The sequence below is a fragment of the Panthera pardus genome, unplaced genomic scaffold, assembly GCF_024362965.1.
Source record: "Panthera pardus isolate Hobbes unplaced genomic scaffold, ASM2436296v1 HiC_scaffold_8, whole genome shotgun sequence".
In the NCBI taxonomy this organism is placed as follows: domain Eukaryota; kingdom Metazoa; phylum Chordata; class Mammalia; order Carnivora; family Felidae; genus Panthera; species Panthera pardus.
In genome coordinates this window covers 154,178,253-154,203,430 of record NW_026527013.1, presented here as the reverse complement: position 1 = coordinate 154,203,430, position 25,178 = coordinate 154,178,253, and the positions used below count along the sequence as shown (strand labels likewise).

The 25,178-nt window shown below is 43.3% G+C and overlaps 1 protein-coding gene across 8 annotated transcripts in view; it reads left to right on the top strand.

Moving 5' to 3' along the window:
• SLC37A3 (solute carrier family 37 member 3) overlaps nucleotides 1-25,178 on the top strand; it is a 152,059-nt gene that overhangs the window by 23,366 nt on the left and 103,515 nt on the right. For 5 of the 8 annotated variants that reach the window (XM_019452932.2, XM_053897648.1, XM_053897651.1 and 2 more), the window contains 9 exons: nucleotides 2,505-2,601; nucleotides 4,982-5,066; nucleotides 5,806-5,984; nucleotides 8,458-8,599; nucleotides 10,478-10,579; nucleotides 11,183-11,230; nucleotides 12,971-13,122; nucleotides 18,398-18,463; nucleotides 19,847-21,237. In XM_019452932.2, coding sequence (XP_019308477.1) covers nucleotides 2,505-2,601; nucleotides 4,982-5,066; nucleotides 5,806-5,984; nucleotides 8,458-8,599; nucleotides 10,478-10,579; nucleotides 11,183-11,230; nucleotides 12,971-13,122; nucleotides 18,398-18,463; nucleotides 19,847-19,939 — 964 coding nt within the window. In that variant the 3' untranslated portion in view covers nucleotides 19,940-21,237. The other 3 variants (XM_019452927.2, XM_019452934.2, XR_002080947.2) reach the window with 3 other exon arrangements.

Genomic DNA, 25,178 nt, shown 5'->3' with positions numbered 1-25,178 from the left:
CAGTTGAGTGGCCGACTTCGGCTCAGGTCACGATCTCGCGGTCCGTGAGTTTGAGCCCCGCGTCAGGCTCTGTGCCGACTGCTCAGAGCCTGGAGCCTGCTTCAGATTCTGTGTCTCCCTCTCTCTCTTACCCTCCCCCGTTCATGCTCTGTCTCTCTCTATCTCAAAAATAAATAAACGTTAAAAAAATTTTTTTTAAATAAAAAAATAAAACACAGCAATAAACCACAAAGTACCATTAAAACTATGACAATTTAAAGCAGTTCTTTTTCAACTGGTTTCTTCTAAAATCATGTCTTTGGTTAGCCAGTGTTGTTCAGACTGAACAACTCCTGACTCTCCTCCAGGACCCTCTTGCTAGATTTTGTATGTTTTATGATTTTTTATTTTAATTAATTAATTAATTTTTAATTTTTTAACTTTTTTTTTAACGTTTATTTATTTTTGAGACAGAGAGAGACAGAGCATGGACAGGGGAGGGTCAGGGAGAGAGGGAGACACAGAATCTGAAACAGGCTCCAGGCTCTGAGCTGTCAGCACAGAGCCCGACGCGGGGCTTGAACTCACAGACCGCGAGATCGTGACCTGAGCCGAAGTTGGACGCTTAACCGGCTGAGCCACCCAGGCGCCCCTTAATTTTTTAACATTTATTTATTTTTGAGAGACAGAGACAGATAGAGCATGAGTTGGGGAGAGGCAGAGAGAGAGGGAGATACAGAATCCGAAGCAGGCTCCAGGCTCTGAGCTGTCAGTACAGAGCCTGACATGGGACTCGAACCCACAAACCATGAGATCATGACCTGAGCTGAAGTTGGATGCCCAACCGGCTGAGCCACCCAGGAGCCCGTTTTATTATTTTTTAAATGTTTGTTTATTTTTGAGAGAGAGAGAACACGCATGTGCGCACACACACACACACACATGCATACGTAGGAGTCGGGTGCGGGGGTAGAAGGAGAAGCAGAGAGGGGAGTGGGGATGGACAGAGGATCTGAAGTGGGCTCTGTGCTAAAGCAGAGACTCTGATGCAAGATTCGAACTCGCATGCGTGATCTGAGCTGAAGTCAGCTGCTTAACCAACTGAGCCACCCAGACACCCCTTTCCTGGACCGTTGTGGTACCTAGGTTCCCTTCCACTAGATTCTTGGTTTACCTATTTTTTTTTTAGTGGCTTTATTAAGGTATATAATAAGCTGCACAGATTTAAGATGTACCATTTGATGAGTGTTGGCATGCATACGTCCTTAAAACCACCACCACAGTTAAGAAAATGGACATATCCATCACCCCCAAGAGTTTCCTCTTGCCGTTTTGTTAAGTCCTCTCCTCCACCACTCCTGCTACCTTCTCCCTCCCTCCCATTGCTGTCTCCAGGCAACTGTTGGTCTGCTTTCTGTCACCTTAGATTACTTTGCATTTTCTAAAATTTTATATAAATAGAATCATACAGTATATAGTTTCTTGTTTGCTTTCATTCAATGTAATTATTCTGAGGTTCATTCATATCATGTGTATCGATCGTTCATTCCTTTTTTTAGCCAAGTAGTAACCTATTGTATCACCATTTGTTTATCTTTTCGGCTGTTGTTGAACGTTTGGGTTGTTTTCAGTTTTTGGTTATTACAGACAAAGCCCCTGTGAACATTTGTGTATAAATCCTTATAAGAACATATGCTTTCATTTTCCTTGGATAAATACCTCAAAGTAGAATGTCTGTGTCATGTGGTAGGTGTGTGTTTATCTTTTTAAGAAACTGGCAGTCTCTTCCAAAGTGGTTTTACCATTTTACATTGCTGCCAGCAGAGTGTAAGGGTTCTAGTTGCTGTGTGTTCTTGCCAGCACTTGGTATATGTGGTCTTTTTTTGTCTTCAGCTATTCTAGTAGGTATGCAGTGCTACATCACTGTGGTTTTCATTTGCATTTCCCTAATATCTGATGGTGTCCAATATCTTTTTATGTGCTTACTTGCATCATATTTTTGTGTGCATGAACTTCTTTTTTAAAACTTTTTATTTGAGATAATTGTAGATTCATACTCTTTAATGTTGTATTAGATTTTTTTCCCCTTAGGATTTAAAATTTTTTTTAAAGTAATTTCTATACCCAACTCAACTTACAACCTTGAGATCAAGAGTTGCATGCTCCACTGACTGAGCCAGCCCGACGCCCCTGGATTGTTTTGTATTATTGAGTTTTGAGAGTTCTTTGTATTTCAAATGCAAGTCTTTTATTAAATCAGTGATAGGCAAATATTTCCTCCCAATCTGTGGCTTACTTTCAAAAATCTCTTCACAGTATCTTGGGATGCACCCCGAAATGAGCTTTAGTTTAATAATATCCTTAAGGAACATGATGTTTTGTCATTTGGGTGTACTTTAAAAACATCTTAAGATAGAATGTTGATCTTTGTAATGTGGACTTCCACCGTTTTGGCCATTTTGTATGGGAACTGCATCAGAATTCCTTCCGATTGTATTGTTTTCTGTTTTCTACTGTTCTCGTAGACGAGGAGTTGTTTTTGGTCTCTGGAGTGCCTGTGCATCAGTGGGCAATATTTTGGGAGCATGCCTAGCTTCTTCTGTTCTGCAATATGGTTATGAGGTAGGTATTTCTTTCTAGCTTTTTCTTGAGTATATAAATATATTTTGTTTTTTAGGAAATAGTACCATGGCTATTTAAAACTATGTAGAGCTATGTTTGGGTGGGGCAAGGCTTGTATTAAAAGTAGACAAACTTTTGATAAATCCAAACATAGAGATTATTCATGGGAAAATGCCCAAGTCTAAAGACAGTATAATCAATTGGGAGAAAAGTCTTTGCAACTCATGTTACAGATAAAGAACTAATCTCCCTCCTATGTAAAGAGTATCTGCAAATTGATAATAAAAAGATCAACAACAAATAGAAAGGAGGGTGAAGGATTTGAATGTGTAGTTCATGAAAAAGAAATAGAAATGGTTTCGAAATATATGACAAAATATGCCACTTTATTTGTAACTTATTCATTCAATAAATATGTATTGCAGTCTAAGTGCTCCTAGGCAGTAGGGAGTAGAGCACTGGCCAGAAAAGAGAAAAATCTCTGCCTTTATGGAGCGTAGGTGTTAGTTGGTAGAGAAATGCAAATTAAAACTACACTAAAAAAGAAAGGAACTATGCTGTTTACTTGTTATATTGGTAAGAATCCATAAGTTTGATAGCATCTTGTGTTTATGAGAATGTAAACAAGCATTGACCCCCCCCCCCCCCCCCCCCCGCCCCGGAGTCACTATGAGACTGTCCATCAAAATTACAGCTGCTCTAACTGAGCTGTTCCACCTCCAGTAAGTAATCCCAGGGGTGAATATACTTCCACATATACAAGGTAATATTTCTATATGGTTATTTCAACATTGTTTGTAATAACAAAAATTGATAACAAATGTGAACCAGTAGGGAAATAAACTGTGACATCCTCTTCAACGGAAGGCTGAAGGCCATAAATTAGAATTTGGAAGCTTTCTCCGTCCTGATAGGGAAAGTTCTCAATGGTATGTTAAGTGAAGAAAACGAGGGTGCAGAACAGCGTGTATTGAGTGAAGCCATTTTTGTAGAATGGCGGAAAAGTTAGAGTATATATTTTTTTCGCTTGTGTTTCTGAAACAGTCTCTGGGAAGTAGAAATCAAATAACAATGGTCATATGTTGGGAAAATGAGGATTAAGTGGATGGGAGAAGAGGTGGGAAGGAGAGTTTTTACTATACAATCTACTTTTTGTTGCTTGGATCATGTGAAAGTATATGTATTTTAAAGCCTAAATAACGTAAGTAAGTTAATCTTTTAAAAAGTAGATAAATCTTTAAGTTTTAAAAAATGTTTATTTATTTTGGAGAGAGACAGAGTGTGAGTGGGGGAGGGGCAGAGAGAGAGGGAGACACAGAATCTGAAGCAGGCTCCAGGCTCTGAGCTGTCAGCACAGAGCCTGACACGGGGCTCGAACTCACAGACCGCGAGATCATGACCTGAGCTGAAGTCGGATGCTTAACCGACTGAGCCACTCAGGTGCCCCTAAAAAATAAATAAATCTTTAAATAGTTCACCAAAGGTTTGGTCTCAGAAGAATTTTTGTCTAGTTAGGGTCAATGGGAGGTCCTTTGTGCACTCCCAGTCACCTTTATTCTAGGCTTCTTAGATTTGCATCTGGATTATAGTCATTGCTTCAGATGGGAATTTTGGTTCACCCTGTGTGCTGCTCCCAGGTTTGACTTCTGGAAACGCTAACGTGTCACCGTCTTTTCCAGAAATTTAGGCTGTCTCTCCACATCAGGTTCCATTCTCTATTAAACAGAATTCAGCTCTGCAGCCTGGCTTTTGAGGTTCTTTCATCTTGATCTCACCTTTTCCTATCAGTTTTATTCCCTACTGTCCCTCAGCACAAGCCATCTGCTTTGACCATGTAGGAGACTTTCTATCCAGTTCCCAGCCCGCTTTGCTTCAGTCGTGCTGGGAAAGACCGTCCGCTGCCTGTTTTAGCTCTTCCTTAAGACATTGTCTTGCTATATCGGCATCATTAGCTGTTTCCTTCTCTTTGTGTTTCTTATTAGGACCGGGCCTTCTCATCTATTTGGCTGCTTGATGCCTTGTGTTATTGTTTGGTGTATTGTTTAATCCCCTCAACCGGATAGAATGTTTGTGGGGGCAGATACTGTCTCTTGTGGGAGGCTGTGTGGTGCGAAGAATGAGGATTTGGGAGCCAGTCCTGATTTCACAATTGCAGTACCACTCAGTGTCCCTGGGACTTTAATTGTGCTCTTTGAGCCTCGTGGGGAAGATGCCTGGGAAAACACGCGAAACAGCTCTGTGCCTGGCACGGGCCACTTCCTTGCCAGTCTCCCTGTTCTTCCTGCCCAGCTCCCCACCTGCCCCATGGGTGCTTCTAATGAATGTGCTTGAACGAATCCCCCAGATGGGTAAGGAAGCACCTCTCTCCTCTCTTCTCCAGTATGCCTTTCTGGTGACCGCGGCGGTGCAGTTTGCTGGTGGGATCATCATCTTCTTTGGACTCCTGGTGTCACCAGAAGAAATTGGTGAGGAGAAGCGGCCTTTCTGTTCAGAACATCTTACGGTGATGGGTGAGGCCTGCACGGCCAGGTTCTTGTTCCCTAGGAGAACTGTGACCCCCTTTCAGTGACTTAGAGGAGTGGCGTTGCTCTGTGTGTCCAGTAGACCCCGTGGGTGGCTCTCCCAGCACAGCTGCGGACGTTGGGGGGGAGCGAGGCTCACCTTCCTGGATTCAGGGAAGACTCTTCATTGGCAAATGAGCTTTGTAATCGAGAATACTGACTGGAAACTAGCATGGAATGTTTCTCATTTCACTTCTTCAGACATTTCTTGTCCTTCGTAAAAGTAATTTAGTGTGATACTCATCTGTGGTTACATACAGAATATGTACGAGCAAAACCACAGAAGCAAATAAATGTACAAGTCCGTCTTTTGAGTGTTCTTGAAGAGACATGTCAGTTTACTCGTGTGTAGTGAACACTTTATTTTATTTTTTTTTTAATGTAAGAGAGAGAGTGTGAAGTAGTTGAAAAAGCATTGCTCTGAAGCCAGGTAAAGTAGAATCAGAGTCCTGGCTTTGTGGCTTATTAGCTGTGTGATCTTAGCCGACCTCAGCTGACCTTGGCCTCTGAACCTTAGTTGCTTCTTCTGTAATGTGGAAATGAAAATAACACCAACCGCACGAGCAACGATACATACAGAACCCTCGGCCCAGTGCCGGGCATCTAGAAGGCATTCTATAAATGGTGGCTGTTACTGTTGCAGGTATCCCAGGTATTGAGGCAGAAGAAAATTTTGAAGAAGACTCACACAGGCCATTAATTAATGGTGCCGAAAACGAAGATGAATACGAACCTAATTATTCCATTCAAGAAGGCAGCACTACTACCCAAGTCAAGGCAATCAGCTTTTATCAGGCCTGTTGTCTTCCTGGAGTTATACCGGTAAGGGCCCCTCAGATCTCCTTACCACCAGTGAGATATTGTGGCCTGAATGTGAACCCTCCCTAGGATAAAGCATCTTTAAGTGTTTAGCTTCTTTTTGATACTTTATTGTAGGAGTATATGTTCAGAGGAATATTGGATAGTGACCCTCAGCTTGTTTCTAGACTTGAAATTTTATCCGCAGTCTAATGCAGGGGTTAGTGTACATTTTCTGTAAAGAGCCAGATAGTAAATGTTTTTAACTTTGGAGGGGGGATTGTACAGGCTCTACCACAACTACTCACGTCCAGGAAGCAAGAAACCCTGGATGGTATGGAACAAATGGGTGTGGACAGGTTTGGCCCGTGAGCTCCAGTGTGCTGACCCTGACCTAGCATTCAAGTAAGAAGGCAGAATTAATGTTTTTTTTGGTTTTTGTTTATTAATGTTTATTTGTTTTGAATGAGAGCAGGAGAGAGGGGGAGCACATGCACGCATACACAGGGGAGGAGCAGAGAGAGAGAGGGAGAGAGAGAAACCCAAGCAGGCAGAGCCTGACATGGGGCTCAGTCTCACAAACGGTGAGATCATGACCTAAGCCGAAATCAAGAGTCGGAAGCTTCACCAACTGAGCCACTCAGGTGCCTGAAATTGGTGTTTTTAAATACATTCTTTTTGATTTGTTGAAGTATTATAGAATTATATGTAGACCAAGAGGGGGTTTTGAATGGTCCATTTCAGTCTGCCTTCTTTGCCTATATTCTTATCATTCCGGGAACAAAATTGTTTGCCCTTTTATTAAAAGGTCCAGAGCACATTACTCCACAGTATTTCTTGGTAATGCATTCCAGTGTTTCCAAAACCTTTACAGTCAGGAGAACCGTCTAACGTCTAAACTAAATCCCTTCTGCTGCAGTTTTTCTGTCTTGATGTTTCGGGCCCTCTAGCACGGGAGTGGAAGTTCAGAGGCCTAGGTTATGTGTCCGGCTTACCCACTAACTCTGTGTGAGGCCTGGGATAAGTCCCTCAGCCCATCCTGTGTCTCTGTTCCCCTTCCCTCTGGAGTGGAAAGTAAACCAGCCTTCCCCGGGGCCTAGAACATTGGGTTATTGTATTGTGAACAAGCACCCGGTTTTGTTTATTTTATTGTCTAATGGTGCTTTACAATGTAACCCCTCAGCTAGATTCAGAGCCTGCAGGTTGTCCTTTCTCATACATACTTGTTCCTCTGACCTCTGCCTCCAAGCCGAGAGGACCGATATTTGCAAACAGATAGTGAACTATAAGTTAAAATGTAAGTGCGAGTTTCCACAATTCTGTCACCAAAAGATGATAGATTATACAAGAGAAATGCAAGTTCCTTTAGGCCTGTTCTCATGCTAGTGATTAGTAATTTTTAACTAGTTATTAAAATACTTTGCTGGTAATAGTTTAATTTCTGGGACAGGACTTAAAAATCTGTTGTTGTAAGTGTTTTTTTTTTTTTTCTATTCCTTTGTATTTCACAAGCGATTGTTCCCTGACACAGGCAGGGATGCAGAGGAAATCTAGTTAACTTAATTCCTTTGTCTCTGCAGCAGGCTGTCTGGACAAAACGCCCTCATGATTGGGATTTAGCTCTCTAGGGGGTGGCTGTTGCCCTGCCAGGGAAGCTGTTTTAAAACAAGTGATACCTAGGGAATAACTGGCAGCTCCAGGGAAAAGAATATACTAGCCAGACACCCTTTGAAGTCCGGTCTCTCTGCTCCTCCCCCTTTCTCCTTTGATGCTAAATGTCAGGATTTCCTGGTAATAATGTGTTGAATATAGGAGTCTTAGCCCCGCTGCCATCTTTTATTCCTCCAAGTAGAGTCACGAGGCCCATGGCCATCGTGTTCCTTCATTGCTGACTCACCAAAGATACTTTTTCTTTTCCACTGGAATATAAAGCCTTTGGACACCATAATATGAAAATAGTTTTAACGTTGATGCTTTTTTTGGACCTTGAAACTGGAGTGTAGTCCTATTGCCCTCCACTGTTCGTAATGTTAACTTTGCAGGAAGTAGACGAACCAGAAAGGTTTGGCTGCTTGGAAGAAAAGCCGAGATGCTTACTGGATTTCTTTGCTTTTGGTTAATGATATGGATTTGGATTTCTTTTGCTTTTATCTTTGTCTAAATAAAGAAACACGAGTAAATGCCCTGCCTTTTAGGTTCAAAACACTGGTTTGCTTCTACCGGAGAACTGGAAGGAGAAGAAATTGGGGACAGTCAAGAAATAGTCCTATGTGTTCTTATTCTAAAGGCCTGCTGCATGTGCTTTTCTGGAAGCTAATGGGGATAAAGAGAAGAGGGAGACTAGGCAAAGTCAGGGAATCTATAGAAATGTTTAATTCTAGAATCAGGTGGGTTCATCCCAAACTCCTGTGTCTGGTTTTGCTTTTTTAATTATGTTAAAAATTGTGGTCCTGCTGTGCTATTTGTTCTCCCTGATAGTCGAATGTTTTTCTTGTAGTATTCACTGGCCTATGCCTGCTTGAAGTTGGTAAACTACTCCTTCTTCTTCTGGTTGCCCTTTTATCTGAGTAACAACTTTGGATGGAAGGAGGCTGAAGCTGACAAGCTGTCCATTTGGTACGATGTTGGAGGAATTATAGGTAAGGCCAGATGCATCTTTTTCTGTAAGGGGAGTTAGTCACTAGTAATATTTTACTGGGTTATGAAATCTGACATCCTTTAAAGTTTTATTACTTAGTCCACAGCCATTTTTCCTAAAGTGTCCGATCAGTAAACACACAAACTCTTAAAAAAAAAAAAAAAAAAGAATCCATAGAAAAGAAGAGCCAGCCCCCGGCAGCCCTGTGATTTATAGGGCTCTTGTTTCTCCGTTCTTTGTTTATGGATCAGTTCTTTTGTGTTGGGAAGCACAGCGATGTTTCCCTCCGTGATCTCTTTAAATGTAACCCTTTCGTACACTTGCAAGTGATATCTGAGCTCTAAAGCTAATCACACGCCAGGGATCCGAGTTAGAATGTGAATGTGTTCATTTGATCTATTTCCCACCACCTTTCCCACCACCCACACCAAAGAAGGGGAGATACTAGCTTAGTGTGTAGATTTTGTCAGACCGTAGAGGTGGGAATAATAGCGGGATTAATTCCTAGGCGCATTTTGCAGCTGTTTCATTGTACACAGCAGATTTTAATGGTAACTTTTTGCTATAGCTGGAAGTATAAACAGGTACGGGAGAAACTTTAAAACAAGACAGCAGTACAGACTGCGGTAGTGGGTGTTACTGCCGTTGCTGTGGCAAAACCTTAGCATCTTTTCTGTGCTGTTTGGATTTAGAATTGTGGTAAGGCTAAACTGTCCTGAGCACGTGAGAGCAGTGCATCCTCAGGCGATACCCTGTTATTGTACTTGAACTTGTCTGCCCTTAGCCTTAGATACAGAGCCAAAGGTGAGGCTGTCACCTTTAGACCTGCTCATACCTCTGGATCCTGCTGTCTGATGAGGATGTACCAGATGTCCCATAGTCCCTAGAACTCGAAATGGGGCTGTATCTAAAGGTGACCTTGTTGTTTGAAGGATTCACATCACCTCTTTTTAAAGATCCTGGCCTGTGCATTATCACCAGACCATAATCACTGCATTTAATTTTAGTGAACATTTATTGGCTGCTACTAATAGCCTGTGAGGCATGGTCTTCAATGAATCATCTTTTTTTTTTGTTTGTTTGTTTAATGCTTATTTATTTTGGGAGAGAGAGAGAGCGAGAGCGAGAGAGAGAGAGAGAGAGAGAGAGAGAGCGCGCAAGCACACGTGCGTGAGTCAGGGGGAGGGGCAGAGGGCGGGCCTATGCACAAAAGAAAGAGGGAGAGACAGAGAGAGAGAATCCCAAGCAGGTTCTGTCTGAGCCATCCAGGAGCCCCTAATGAATCATCTTAAAACAATTTTTTTTAATGTTTATTTATTCTTGAGAGAGAGAGAGAGACAGAACGCAAGTGGGGGAGGGGCAGACACACACACACACACACACACACACACACACACACACACACACAGAATCCAAAGCAGGCTTCAGGCTCCCAGGTGTTAGCACAGAGCCCGACGTGGGGCTCAAAGTTACAAACTGAGAGATCATGACCTGAGCCGAAGTCGGACACTTAACTGACTGAGCCACCCAGGCACCCCCGTATCTTTTAAAATAAAAAGCAGAAAAATTAGGAAAAGCCTTCACATCTGGTTTGAAAAGGGAGAACAGCAAGAGACAGTGGGTGGTTTTGATGATTTTTCCTTATTTTGCTGTCTGATTCATGGTGTCCTGTCCCTGTCATCCATCATGGCAATTAACAGTCAGGCATTCTTCCTAAAAGGAAGCCCTGGTGGAAGCTTTTTAGGAGAGTCAGCCCTCTTTTTGGGTGGACCAGTCTCAGGATCCTATAGCAGGTAGGGGGTACATGGTGAATGAGTTTCAGGTAACTGAGCTAAATGATAAACGATTTTGGTTGTGATGGGCTCCTTGTGCTTTACAGGTGGAACTTTGCAAGGTTTCGTCTCTGACGTATTACAGAAGAGAGCCCCGGTTTTAGCTCTGAGTCTGCTTCTGGCAGTTGGGTCCCTCGTTGGATATAGCCGTGAGTATTCCCTTGCAATTCAATTATTTTTCTGATCTCTTAGGACTAAGGCCTTTGCCATGAGTCAGCGATCAACGCCAGGGAGATCCTTGAGACCGGCTACAAAGGCTGATCCGAGACCTTTGTATGGTCCTGTAAATGCCTGGTAAAAGTATCATCACGTAGTTTTATTTGTGTTGGGGAGGAAACCGGCATCTCTTCTGCTTTGTTGGTTTGTTTAAAAGCTTGCTTGGGAGTGTATATGCTTTGTTTGAGGGTAGGCTCCAGAGGGCCAGCATTAGAGGCAATAAAACAATAAAAGGGAAAGGGTTTCAAAAGAGGAGAGATGGTAATTAGTAGGTTTGGTATATGTCCCTTAAGATGCTGCTGAGAAGGGAGTAGAGTTTTTCCTTAGCTTTTAGAAGTCTCATTAGCTCGAGCACCAGCAAGTGGCAGACATTACAAATAAAAGTTGGGGCAGGCGGTGAAAGACTTGTAGCCCTTTGTTGTCTCTGGGAGTGATCTGTGAGGTCACCGAGATCCAGATCTTTGTGTGCTGTTCGGTGCGGGCCCGTGTAATCCTTTCTTGAAGTCAGCACGCTGTTTCTGTGTCCCTCCTCATAGGTTCTCCAAACGATAAGTCCATTAACGCACTTCTGATGGCGGTTACAGGTATGTTGTGTGGCTCCGTTTCGTTGTACTATTACTACTCCTCTGTAAATAAAAAGAAGAGAGGGAAACTGTGTGCTCTTTCAGTTTGAGTAATACTAACCCTTCGTTATGGAGAACTCACATGGTAAAAGGAAAACTGTCTACTTCAGATTCCGTTTCTCTGCTCTTATGTGACCTCTTCAGTCCTGTTGTTAGAGAAGCAGTCCCTTTTGACAGAGATTTTCTGGTACTTTTTTTTACTTTATTTTTTTTTAAGTTTATTTATTTATTTATTTATTTTATTATTATTTTTAAATTTTAATGTTTATTTTGATTTTTGAGACAGAAAGAGACAGAGCATGAGTAGGGGTAGGGAAGAGAGAGAGAGGGAGACACAGAATCTGAAGCAGGCTCCAGGCTCCAAGCTGTCAGCACAGAGCCCGACGTGGGGCTCGAACCCACAGACTGTGAGATCATGACCTGAGCCAAAGCCGGACGCCCAACTGACTGAGCCACCCAGGCGCCCCTAAGTTCATTTATTTTTGACAGAGAGAGAGATTGAGAGAGAGAGAGAGAGAGAGAGAGAGAAACAGAGCACGAGTGGGGGAGGGGCAGAGAGAGGGAGACAGAATCCCAAGCAGGCTCCAGTCTCTGAGCTGTCAGCACAGAGCCCGACGCGGGGCTCGAACTTGAGGACCGCGAGATCATGATCTGAGCCGAAGTTGGACGCTGGACCGACGGAGCCACGCAGGCGCCCCTCTAGTATTTTTTGATTGGCCTCAGCTTCCCCTGTTACTTCTAGAAGCGACTTAGGAAGATGGCACGTTAGAAACCAGTTCACCAGCTTTCAGTGTTGGAATTGGCCAGTGTTTCTCCACTGGAGCAGCAGATGAAACAGTTGAGTGTAATCAGGGCCGTGGTATAGAAAAATGACTCTTAAACTTTAGATCATACTCAGGAGAGTGAGAGCTGCTCGTGATACGTGAGGCACATGGAGCTCATTCCAGCCGTGCGAACAGATTCACACGGGCCAGCCTCTGCTCAGTCCTCAGACAGCCTTGCGGGGGGCGGTGGCTGAGAACAACCATCTGCGCCGCTTGTGGAGCTGCTTCTCTTCACTCTTATTTTCAGTACGTGTGTTTGAATTTGGATAGTCAAATGCTCAGTTGACACAACTCTACCGTAGTAGAAGTCGACAAGCGAGTGTAATTGGTTACTAATGAACGCAGCCTTTGCAGCATTAGAAAGGCTGTATGTTCACTGTGTTTTCTGTATCTTTGGCTTTTATAAAAATATACTGCCGTATCACGTAATTCAAGTAGGACTTTCAGAAAAGCAGATGCCAGCTAGTTTGAAGATGTCACTATCTGGGAGAGTGTTCATTTTTACTGGTTTCTTCATCCCCCCCTTCACTGTTTCTCTTCAGCATATTGATTAAAATGTTGAGGAGTGCCTGGGTGGCTCAGTGGGTTAAGCATCCGACTTTGGCTCATAATCTCCATATGACCGTGAGGTCATAATCTCACGGCTCGTGAGTTCGAGCCCCACGTCAGGCTCTGTGCTCACAGCTCAGAGCCTGGAGCCTGCTTCTGTGTCTCCCTCTCTTTCTGCCCCTTCCCTGCTTACACTCTGTCTCTCTCTCTCTCAAAAATAAATAAACATTAAAAAAAATGTTTGGATAAGAGCTTATCTTGTCCAGTAGATTTCTAGTGGTGTTAAGAATAGTGTGTTAATGAGAACCTGTTTTGTTTATGACTTCAGGATTTTTTATTGGTGGACCTTCTAATATGATTAGCTCTGCTATTTCTGCGGACCTGGGTCACCAAGAGCTGATCCAAGGGAGCAGTGAGGCTTTGGCGACCGTCACAGGAATTGTTGATGGAACCGGAAGCATTGGAGCAGCGGTAGGCCAGGTGAGAGAACAGGAGAGGGGGTGAAACTGAGTGGTGAGTAGTCTGTCAATGGTCCAAGAATTTACATCTGCCCACCGGGCCACAGTAGGTGGCACTCTAGTGCTATACAGGACACTTTCCCGTAAAGCCTTATGTTGCTAATCTCCTCTGAGGTCAGCTAATGTGACCTGATATGGAAGGTCTTTCTACGTTTTTTAGTTTCTTCTTCCCACTTTAATATCCAGATTCTTCCTGTCTGGAAATTAGCTGACACCTCATAAGACAGCTCTCAGTCCCAGTTTGCTACTCCTTTCTTCCTAGCCTGAACTTGGCAGTCTGCGGGGCCCTGAGACACATGCTTCTCATTATCCCCCACCTGGCATGCACACCCTACCTCCTCTCTCCTACCAGACACACACGTTCTTCACGTGGATCCCTACCAGAAATCGCCACGGACTCTGGCAGCTGCTCTGAGTCATTTTCTCTGTTTCCAATGGCTGTGTCTCAAAGGGCGGTTCATTAAAGTCTTGGGTCAGGATCATCTAGGTGATTTATTAAAGTACAGAACGCTAAGCTTACCACAGGCTTGCTGATTTAGAACATAGAGATCTGCGTTTCAAAAAGCCTTCCTGGTGATTGTGATGCACTCTAAACTTGAGATCGTCTAGGCTAAGATTGGCCTACAATAAGTAGTCAGAACAACTCAAATCGATCTTGTTTTGCTTAAATTCAACCTTTTCTTTGGGACAGTTGTGAGTCATGCCTCTCTTAGGTTATACCTTTCCAGCACATTGAGTGCTGCTGCTTTTGCAAAAATAAGGATCAGAGAATCATCTGCATAGATAAAATAGTTGAAACTTTGGAAGTGAATGAGATGTTTAATGGGGAAGGAAAATATAGACAAAATCTCAGAGGCTGCCCAGTGGTCGAAGAAACAGGAAGTCAGCAGGGTGACGTGTAGGAAAGGGGAGGTGTTAGTCAGTAAGGTCATAGGTATAGAGAGGCCAGAGAAGGAGAATGGAATCGAAAACGCTCTTAGTTTTGACAGGTCATCATCGGACCTGAATATTGCTGTTTGGCTTGCTCTGTGGGGCTAGATCACCGATGCCGGGTTGCTGGTGGTTAATGAGAGAGCAAGAATTGAGGAAGATAAGCCATCTTGATGCATATCACTACTCAGCCGTATCTTGTATATTTATTTGTGAATGTCTGACTCCCCCACCATGTTGTAAGCATCACGAGGGCAGCATTTTGCATTGTGTTCTGCTGTAGCCCCAGTACACAGAACAGTGCCTGGCACACAGTAGACCTTCCAGCATCTGTTGAGTTGTAGTAGAACGACTGATCGATGTGATTGATGTGCTTATTAGCATATTTGATGTTGAGACTGAAGAGGAAGAAAAATCCAACAAAAAGTAGGAGAAATTTGCTTACTTGATTGTGCTCTGGAATAGAAACCAAAGAATGCTGTTGGCTACCAGTTCAGAGGTCTTCGTGTTCATGTAAGCGATCAGGGGTGGTTGTATTGGACATCCTTTTCTGACACTACTGTATTTCAGGTTCTCGTTTCTCACTGATGTTTCCTGCATTAACCAAGTAGGCATGTTACAAGGAGCATTTCAAGGAGCTTATTTTTGTGTAGGGTGCCTCACCTGCCAGTATTTGGATCCCTAACTGTGTATGTGGGTTAGCGTTGGGTTTACTTTGGTGGTCAGGGAAGTGGGTCAGGAGTGAATCATTGTTAGCTTTATTCATTCCTCTTCCATGTTGATTTTTGAGTAATTTCCCATTGCTCGGGGCATGAAATCCCAAACTCTGTAACTTAATATCAGAAACTTGATGAGCTTTGTCCCAGCTCTCTTAACTCACCCTGAACAGCTTTCTTTCCCCACGTTTCCTTGACTTCACAAGAAAATTGCCCTCTCAGTTTCCATAGCACTTGGTGAGCACCAAGTGGGCTCCCGCTTGTCATGGGGCATCCCGCTTCCTGGTTTATCTGTCTGTGCTAGACTGCCTTCCTTGCAAACAGGAACTGTTTCTTTCCTCCAATGCTTAGTGTGTTTATGACACACAGTCGGGGATCAGTAAGGTTAAATCGTGGTGTCTACCCAAGAAAAATGAGCACACGTGTCCATATGAACCCGTGTACACGTATGTTCATAGCTGGATTTTTCATAACAGCTAAAAATTAGAAAAAACTCAAATGTGCACCAACTGAAGAATGGATGAACAAAATGTGGTGTATTCATTATGATGGAGTAGTATTTTTAAGAGGGTATCTGGCACTTAAAAGAGGATAGATGTTGGGGCGCCTGGGTGGCGCAGTCGGTTAAGCGTCCGACTTCAGCCAGGTCACGATCTCACTGTCCGTGAGTTCGAGCCCCGCGTCAGGCTCTGGGCTGATGGCTCAGAGCCTGGAGCCTGTTTCCGATTCTGTGTCTCCCTCTCTCTCTGTCCCTCCCCCGTTCGTGCTCTGTCTCTCTCTGTCCCAAAAATAAATAAACGTTGAAAAAAATTTAAAAAAAAAAAGAGGATAGATGTTACATAGGTGGACCTAAAAAATATTATGCTAAGTGAAAGAAGCCAGTTACAAAAGACCACATACTGTAAATGATTTCATTCATGTGAGATATCCAAAATGGGCGAATCTATCCAAAATGGGCGAAAGAGAGTAGTGGTTGCCTGGGAGCAGGTGGGCCTGAGGAGTGACTACTGATAGGTACGAGGTCTCTTTGTGGGGGGGAGGGCGGGGTGGTGGTGGTGATAGAAATGGCTTATAATTAGATTATGGTAATGGTTGCACAATTCTGTAAGTATACTCAAAACCATTGAGCTGCATGGGTGAACTTTATGTTATATAAATTATACGTCAATAAAACTACTTAAAAGAAAGATAAAGTAACAGAAAGACACGGGAGCACTGCTCTGAGCTCTTTAATGAGCGACCAGATCTCATAGTTTCATAATCTAGGGTAAATCACTCACTTGTTTTGTTTTTTAATGTTTGTTTGTTTTTGAGAGTGAGAGAGAGAGACACACACAGAGTTCAAGTCAGGGAGGGGCAGGGAGAGAGGGAGACATAGAATCTGAAGCACGCTTCAGGCTCTGAGCTGTCAGCACAGAGGCCGATGCAGGGCTTGAACTCACAGGCAGTGAGATCGTGACCTGAGCTGAAGTCGGATGCTTAACTGAGCCACCCAGGCGCCCCTCACTTGTTTGGCTTTTAAATCTGTTTGCTTACGAATTTCACTGGTAGTGTGTGATGGAAGAACATGTGTGAAACTCACACCTGTGGTCGGTTGATTTTTGACAAGGGCACCAAGACCATTCAATGGGGAAAGAATGGTTTCTTCACCAAATGGTGCTGGGAAAACTGGATATTCACACACACAGAAGGATGAAGTTGGACCCTTGCCTTATAGCATAGACAAAAAATTAATGCAAAATGGATTAAATACCTAACTTTAAGAGCTAAAACCATGAAAACTCTTAGAAGAGGGGTGCCTGGGTGACTCAGTTGATTGAGGTCTGACTCTTGATTTCCGCTCAGGTTATGATCTCATGGTTTGTGAGATCAAGCCCTGCTGTGGGTTCTGCGCTGACAGCACGGAGCCTGTTTGGTATTCTCTCTCTCTCCCTCTCCCTCTCTCTGCCCCTCCCTTGCTCACGTGTGCATGTGCGTACACGAGCTCTCTCTCCCAAACATTAAAATAAATAAAAAACTCTTCAAGAAGAAACCATAGGGCGCCTGGGTGGCACAGTCGGTTGAGCGTCCGACTTCAGCTCAGGTCATGATCTCACGGTCTGTGAGTTCGAGCCCCGCGTCAGACTCTGTGCCGACAGCTCAGAGCCTGGAGCCTGCTTCGGATTCTGTGTCTCCCTCTCTCTGACCCTCCCCCATTCATGCTCTCTCTCTCTCTGTCTCAAAAAAAAATAAAGGTTAAAAAAAATTAAAAAAAGAAATCATAGTGACAAATCTTTATGACAAATGTGTACAAATGGCCAATAAACACTTGTGAAGATTCTCAAGATCCTTCATTATTAGGGAAATGCAAATAAAAAACACAGTGAGATGCCACTTCACACCTTTTAGGATGGCTGCAATTTAAAACAAGGACAACAACAACAGAAAATAACAAGTACTTATGAGGATGTGGAGAAGCTGGGACTCTTTGACATCGCTGGCGGGAATGTAGAATGGTGCAGCCACTCTGGAAGATGCTTTAGTGGTTCCTCAGATAGTGAAACATGGAATTACCGTGTGACCCAGCAGTTCCGCTCCTAGGAATATACCTTAAAGAACTGAAAACAGGACTCACATGTCTGTATAGCAGTGTTCATTGGAGCATTATTCATAATAGCCAAAAGGTGGAAACAATCCAAATGTTGGTCAGCTGATGACTAGATAAATAAAATGTGGTGTGTCCACACCAGAGAATATTATTCAGCCATAAAAGGGGATGGTGTTCTGACACCTGCTGCAACCTTGAAGACAGTATGCTCAGTGGAATAAGCCAGACACAAAGGGACAAGTAGTGTGTGATTCCACCTACCATGAAATATCTAGGACAGGCAAATTCTTAGAGATAGAAAGTAGATTCGAGGTTACCAGGGACTCGGGAGAGGGGGTGGTGGGGAGTTACTGCTTAATGGGTGCAGACTTTCTGTTTTGGGCGATGAAAATTTTTGGGAATAGATAGTGGTGATGGTTGTCCAACATTGTGAATGTACTCAGTGCCTTTGAATCATACACTTAATGATGAATAAAATGGCTAACTTTATGTTACATATATTTTGTCAGAATTGAAAAAGAAGGTGGGTTAAACGCTAATGGATCCTTTTCAGCAATTGAAACAAAGTCAAAGAACATGCTGTAGAATGTTAAAACTGTACAGAAATCCTCTGCTTAAATAACACAATCGAAAATGAACAGTGCTCTTGGAAGACCAACTGTTTTTGAAAGCTTCAGTTACAGTACCTCTCACTGGAAGAAAGAATGATTAAACGGAAATGGCTTGAGGATGTTAATTTTCCTCTCTTAGTAGCAAAGTGAATAAAAATAAACCTGAAGTCCTGTCATCTGCTCTGCAGTTTTTGTATTTGGACTCTGCCAGCTTACAAGATGAAGGCCAGGTATCTTTAAGTAGGAACACACACGTGAAAGCTTTGGACACTGAAAACCATTCTACAAATCCTAACTCACTTTCTGGAAGAGCTGTGTTTAATCCACCTTTCAGCTACTTCGTGTGATTAATTTATAAAGGATTATGTCGTAATTTCTTTTTCTCCCTTGTAGTATTTAGTGTCTTTGATCCAGGACAACCTGGGATGGATGTGGGTGTTCTACTTTTTCATTCTCATGGTAAGTGAGCGTGTGCCTTTTTTTTTTTTTTTCACTTGTAGTTTTTCTTACTAATTTAGTTCAAAGCATTTACTTAAATCTCTTCTTAAACTGGCAAAATTGCTGATGGGTTTTAATGACCCTGTGGTGAAAAGTAACATGAGTCTATGAGATACATTCTTTCAAGGTGGGAATGGGTCTTTAGTTTGCCCTTGATCTAAGCCTCATGAGTATTGTCATGTATAATTCCAAAAAAAAAAAAAAAAATGGTGAGAGACTTACTGAAAGTATCCCCAACTGTTAACCGGTGTATTCTTCCCGGGTACTCTCTATCTGCTAAATATAATTTGGAATTCTGAAGGAAATTACAGTGTACCCCAAGCAACATCAGGCTCAAAAAGAAGCATTGCTATAATTAATACCGTGGTGTGTCGGTTCTAAAACGATGAGAATCTCTTGAGAAAATATTTGTCGTGCCTTGAACATTCTTGGCTGGAATTGTGTACTTTCTGGGAAATAGCCAATTCAGAATAAGGCCTTACCGTTTTAAAATGTTGCTGTCTGTTGAATAAGCATGCGACCTGACCTCTTACATTATTGGTGAGATGGCGATCGAGACAGGTCTCCCTGAGAGAGTCCGGTGACAGCTTCATCCAGGAGGGGATGCATTTAATATCCCACTCCTAAATCTAGTGCATCCTAATTGGAGACAACCTCAATCGCCCCAGGTCCAGACACGGCCCTCCAGCCTCGTCCAAGGAGCCTGGAGTTCTCTGGAGCTGCCTCAAGGCTGCGTACTCTGCTGTCACAAAGGACGCTTCTCCTGCCTAACTGCCTTCTAGCTTCTGAAGACTGGACTGTGTGTCCCTGTGTTCCACTTCTGACATCTGTGCTAAATAGAGGGAGATATCTCCTTATGAACCTGTCGTGTGATCACACAAGAAATTGTACTAGAAAGAAAACTGGATCCATTATAAGAAACACGTTTTAAAGTGAGCTCCAGGGGCGCCTGGCTGGCTCTGTCAGTAGATCATGCGACTCTTGATCTTGGGGTCATGAGTTCAAGCCCCACATTGGGTTCAGAGACTACTTACTTACTTAAAAAAAATTAAAAAAATAAAAAGAAAGTGAGCTCTAGTATCAATTTTTTGCTCTGCCTATGGCAAATCATTTAATTTGTGTACATTAGTTCTTTTTCTGGAGACTGTGTAACATTAAATTTTAAAAAAATATATTAACTGTGATTTTTCGAATCATTTTTTTAATTCATTAAAGATCAAGTCATCTTTGCACGAAGTCATAATGAATGTGATTGTCCAAATTCATTATTCCGTTCAAAACATGGTGCTCTAACAGAATTCGTTAAATTGTCACTGCATATTTAATGCTTTTTTCTCTTCACAGACAAGTTGTACGATTCTATTTATCTCACCATTAATAGTGAGGGAAATACGCCATCTTATGCAAAGACGACAGGCTCACTCACTGAGTGAGTGAGTGGTGCCTGCAGGAGAAAAGAACACTGGGAGACGCATCAGGACTCTTATCTCTTTTAATTCACCCTATTTGGGCGTTGTCTTAAGAGCTCCAACGAAACCTCAGATCGGCAAGCCTCTTTCACCTTGTGACGCTGACGATTGGTGAAGGCTGGGCTGTTTTTCTGCACTACACAAATTATCGTGGACGATTTTATTGCTGTCGTTCCATAAACGTACTGAGTGGCCTATGAATCTGCCAGCGTCTGTACTTGGCCTGTTGAGATTTATCCTTTTCACCTTGAGTACTGTATTGGACCTGGACTGGATTGGATTCTCCAGCCTGGAAAGTTGAGTGACCATGAGACAGTTGCACATGGTTCGTATCAGTGACGGGCTCCATGAATAGGAAAGGATCATTGGATTTTGCTTTGATAATGAGTTTGCAGAGAGCGGCTCATCTTTGAAGCATCAAATCCTGGTCGAGGGCTCAAGCTGGATCAAGCGTAAGCCTGCCTTGGACAAAGAATCCCTTTGTTAAACTGTGGTGGGAAAATCACACTACATGGTGACTGGCTCAGTCACTCGGTATCTGATCTAAAGTTATTCAGCTCTGGATGCAGAAATATCTTCAAATTATTGTCAGCTCATTCTCTTCTGTCTTCATTCAAAATTTACTTCGATTCCTGGAAGTATTCAGTCTTCCTTTCAAGGACCATAAGGTACATCATCAGTTGTTGTGAACATTCCAAGGTGTAGCTCACAACTGAAGTACTCAACCCCAGATTTGCTGTCTGGGAACGTTAGGATCCACTAGGAAGCTAATCTCCTTAGCCCTGTTTTCAGAGAATTGATCTCTCTCACGACCGGGTTCCTTGAGTTACCTCAGCAGAAGACTAGAATTAGAGGAAAAACCTTTTGTCCTAGTAAGTGTTAGGTATGTGACCTTGAATCATATTAATGGGTTACTAGGGCCTGAGGACTAGGCATCTATTCTTTAGAAGTTTGTAGTGTGTATGTCTTCAAGGCTGTGAATTCTATACTAATTACCGATATGTTAAAGTCATTCTGTATGTATATATATTTTAAATTATGGACACAAACTAGGGGGGAAATGTGCAATTTTGAGGGCTGCCTAATTCACATTGGGATAGGGAATATTTTTCAGCTTCTTACTTTATACTGTAAAGTGTGATGTGTTTATGGACTTGTTAATGTTATTTAATCAAGCAGATTTCCAATCAGTTAATTGCTCATTACTGACAAAAAAGGGAAAATATGAAACACAGGAAGGGAAAATAAACTGACTTTTGTAGTAAATATCTGTCCATCTGGTTATTTAAATATGTACTCTGAGTTTCTTGTTCTAGAAGGTGATTCATGCCTTATGATTTCCTGCTGTTGACCATTTACTGACCCTACGGTGTTGCCAGAGTGTTCAGCTAGCCCCAGAAATGGCCCCATTTCTGTTACGTTCTGTGGACACTTTCCCTTCCCCTTTGTGTGAGATTATACTAAGTTTGGATGAGTTGCCTGATTGTAATTTAAGAGTTGTCTGTAGACGGATGCCATTTTTATGATTTAACCTCCTTCTGACATTCGGCTGTGAGTTTCCTCTCTGTCCGCATTATCAGTATGGTAGCATCTTTGTATCCTGACACCAACATTATTTTCTTACCCTGTTGAAACTCAGCTGGGTGAGTGTTCCCCTGACCTCTCTGTAGCTGTAGCCCCCAAGCTGTACGTATAATGAAATTATAAATAGATAAATGCTCAGCTCTGAACGAAAGGATATATTGCATGATAGATTTCCGTATTCTAGTTCTGGCCACCTACAAAGGAATCAGCTTTAAAGAACTGCTAACTTCACTTTCTTATTAATTTCCTTTCCCTTGACCATAGGGAAAGCTCCTTTGGAAATGACAGCTTCTCTGGCAGCTACGTCTCGGATGCTCACGAGGTTGAGGAAGGTTATCCTGGCCTGCCCTTCCTAGTCATGCTGTGTTTTCTTCTCTCCTGTGTAGTTTCAAAGGAAGAAAGTCTCCTCCCCGCTCCTGCTCATTCTGTTCCTTCCTGCTTCCTGGAAGACCAGAGTTGCTCAATAAATGTTCACGCAGGAAATGCCTGAGCGCCCTCAGTGTGCATCATGAACTCTGGGATGGAGGCTGCACAGTGTGCTCTCATCTGCTTCCTCCTTCCTTTCTCCTTAAAAACCTCCAGAAGCCCCAGGGATGCCTGTGGCTCAGTCAGTTGAACATCCGGCTCTTGGTTTTGGCTCAGGTCATGATCCCAGGGTTGTGGGATAGAGCCGCACGTGGGGCTCCCCGCTGAACATGGAGCCTGTTGAAGATTCTGTGTCCCGCTACCCCTGTCCCCCGCTCCCTCTCTGTCTCTCACTGTAAAGAAAACAAAACAAAAACCTCCAGAAGTCCTCTCTGCCTCCTAGATAAATAACTGATAAAGCCTTTTCTTATCCCTACTAGTTCTACTGATTCCTATCCTATTTTTCTTTTCACAGTCAAACCCTTTGAGTTAATGGATGGTTATCTGCTGCCTTTCTGGCTGTTGTTGTTGTTGTTGTTCTGATTCTTGTTGTTCTGATATAATTATCAACAGTACCTCCCTTCTCTACAAGTGCCCCAGTTTAATTTTTTTTTTTTAACATTTATTTATTTTTGACAGAGACAGAGCAAGCGGGGAAGGGACAGAGAGAGAGGGAGACACAGAATCCCAAGCAGGCTCCAGGCTCTGAGCTGTCGGCACAGAGCCCGATGAGGGGCTCAAGCTCATGAACCGTGAGATCATGACCTGAGCCAAAGTTGGACGCTTAACCGACTGAGCCACCCAGCTGTCCCCAAATGCCCCGGTTTAGACACCATATCCTTACCCTCCAGCCTCTTATTTCATCACCTATAGGCACCGTACATCTGAAGATCATTAAATATGGAGATCTCTTTTCCTCATTTCTTATCTTTCTTATTTCCTCTCTTGTACTTGACATTGGTAATCACTTCATCTTCCCCTGGCCATTTTTTCTCTGGCTTCTGTAGCATTTTAATGTATTGAATCATCTGACCTCCTATCCCCTTTACTGGGTTCTCTTCTCTGTTTAGTCTCTGTTAGTTTCTTTTCTATAAGTGTCAGCAACTTTCCCTGATGAGCTGTTCTTACCTACCAATAGCTCTGTTAAGCACTTAGTGAATAAGAAACCACTAAAGACGGGTGTGGCATCAGTTTGTTACATACTATCTGGCGTATAGTTAAGAGCAAGTCTCCAGGGAAATGCGCTCAACTTCTGTAACTTCAACTCCCTGTCCCGTCCCAACCACACCGCTCTGCCAATTGCCTGTGTGAGTGGTTTTCAAGGTTTCCTTTTTTTCTTTTTAAAGGTTTCTTTATTTACTGTGAGAGAGAGAGAACTTAAGCAGGGGAGGGCAGGGAGAGTGGGAGAGAGAATCCCAAGCTGCTTCCGTGCTGTCAGTGCAGAGCCCGACGCGGGGCTTGAACTCACAAACTCTGAGATCCTGACCTGAGCCGAAATCGAGTCGGATGCTTAACCGAGGGACTCACCCAGGTACCCCAAGGTTTCTAAGTCATAAACCCTTTTGAGAATCTGAAAGCCATTACCCTCTGTCTAGATCAAAACGCACATATGAATGAACATTGAAGATTTGTTACAGGGTGTTCATGGGCCAAAACTTGAAGCCCATCCTTGGACCACAAAGTTAGAAACCTTGGTGTAGAGAATCAAGTGCCATCTGGCATGAAGTTTTCCACAGTCCAGTTTCTAGCTGTTTCTTTACCGAATCTCCCTTTGCCACTCTATGTGAATCTTCTACAGAGTCAGATGCTTGGCTTTATCCCTTGCTACAAATGGCAGTGCATTTTCATACCTTATTGTCTTTTTTTTTTTTTTTTTTTTTTAGGAATCACCTCTTTTTAATTTTTTTAAGTTTTTAAAAAACTGTGATTAAAATATGCATAACCTGGGGCGCCTGGGTGGCTCAGTCGGTTGAGCGTCTGATTTCGGCTCAGGTCATGATCTCACAGTTCGTGGGTTGGAGCCCTGCATCAGGCTCTGTGCTGACCGCTTGCTCAGAGCCTGGAGCCTGCTTCAGATTCTGTTGTCTCCTACTCTCTCTGCCCCTCCCCCGTTCACGCTTTGTCTCACTCTGTTTCTCAAAAATAAATTTAAAAAAACCCAAATACACATAACCTAACATTTACTATCTTAACCATTTTAAGCGTATAGTTCAGCCATGTTATGAGTGTTTCTGTTGTTCATACCCTCTTGTCTGTAATACCCCTTTTTAACTCTCCGCCTTGTGAACCTGAACTTTCCTTCAAGGCTTGGCCAGCAGCAGCTAGTCCCAGCAGCCTTTCTCAGCCAGCCTCCCTCGCATCCACTGTCGCCCTTTCCCTGTCTAGGAATAGCAGAAGTACTTACTTGGTGCTTAGCTGTTTCTGTCTTAGCTATTTTGACATCTAACTCCCCAATGAGATTGTTGCTCTTTTTCTCCAACGCCTAATGGTTGGTGCTAAGTAAAAGGTGATCATGTTGGAAAAGGTGGAAGGAAGATGAGAGAGTGGAGGGTGGGCAGAGCGGAGTGTGGTCCCTGACCCTGCAAATGGCCCTTCCCTTTGCCTTAGAAACAGTCCACCTCTTGCAGGAGGCGGCCAGGTGCTGAGGCCGGCTGGCGTACGTACGGCACGTTATCCTCTCCTCAGGCTCTTTGGGAGACCTGTCAGGGCCGAGGCAACAGGAACAGTGAACTTCTTGCTGCAGCGCAGATCTCATGCTGTTCGAGCTGCTGTCTCTGTTCCTGCTGTGTGCTTTGGCCTGGACTGTCCCGCTCCTTACACTGCTGTTCCGGTGCTGTTCCTCCCGCTCAGCCCCTGGTGCCCTGCCGCTGAGGAGCCTTTCCTGACAGCCCCACTCCGAGTGCTCTTTTTCTTCTTCAAACTCCCAGAGCTGTTATTCGTAGGCCACACAGTCTGCCCCAGGCTGATTGATTTTACTGCTCAATTTTGTTCTCTGGTCGTTTCTGGTTGTCATTTCCTCAATTAAATCGTGAGCATCAAAGAGTCAGTTCCACGTCCAAGGATGCAGCAGCCGTTTAATCAAGGAAGCCCGTTTACCTTCCCATGTGGCCTCTTGCACTTTTAGATTCCGGGTCACCTTCCTTTTGCTTTTCCTTAAGTGCCCTGATCATTTCTGGTGACCAAGTCTGTTTCAGCATGTATCTGAATAAATCAGACTA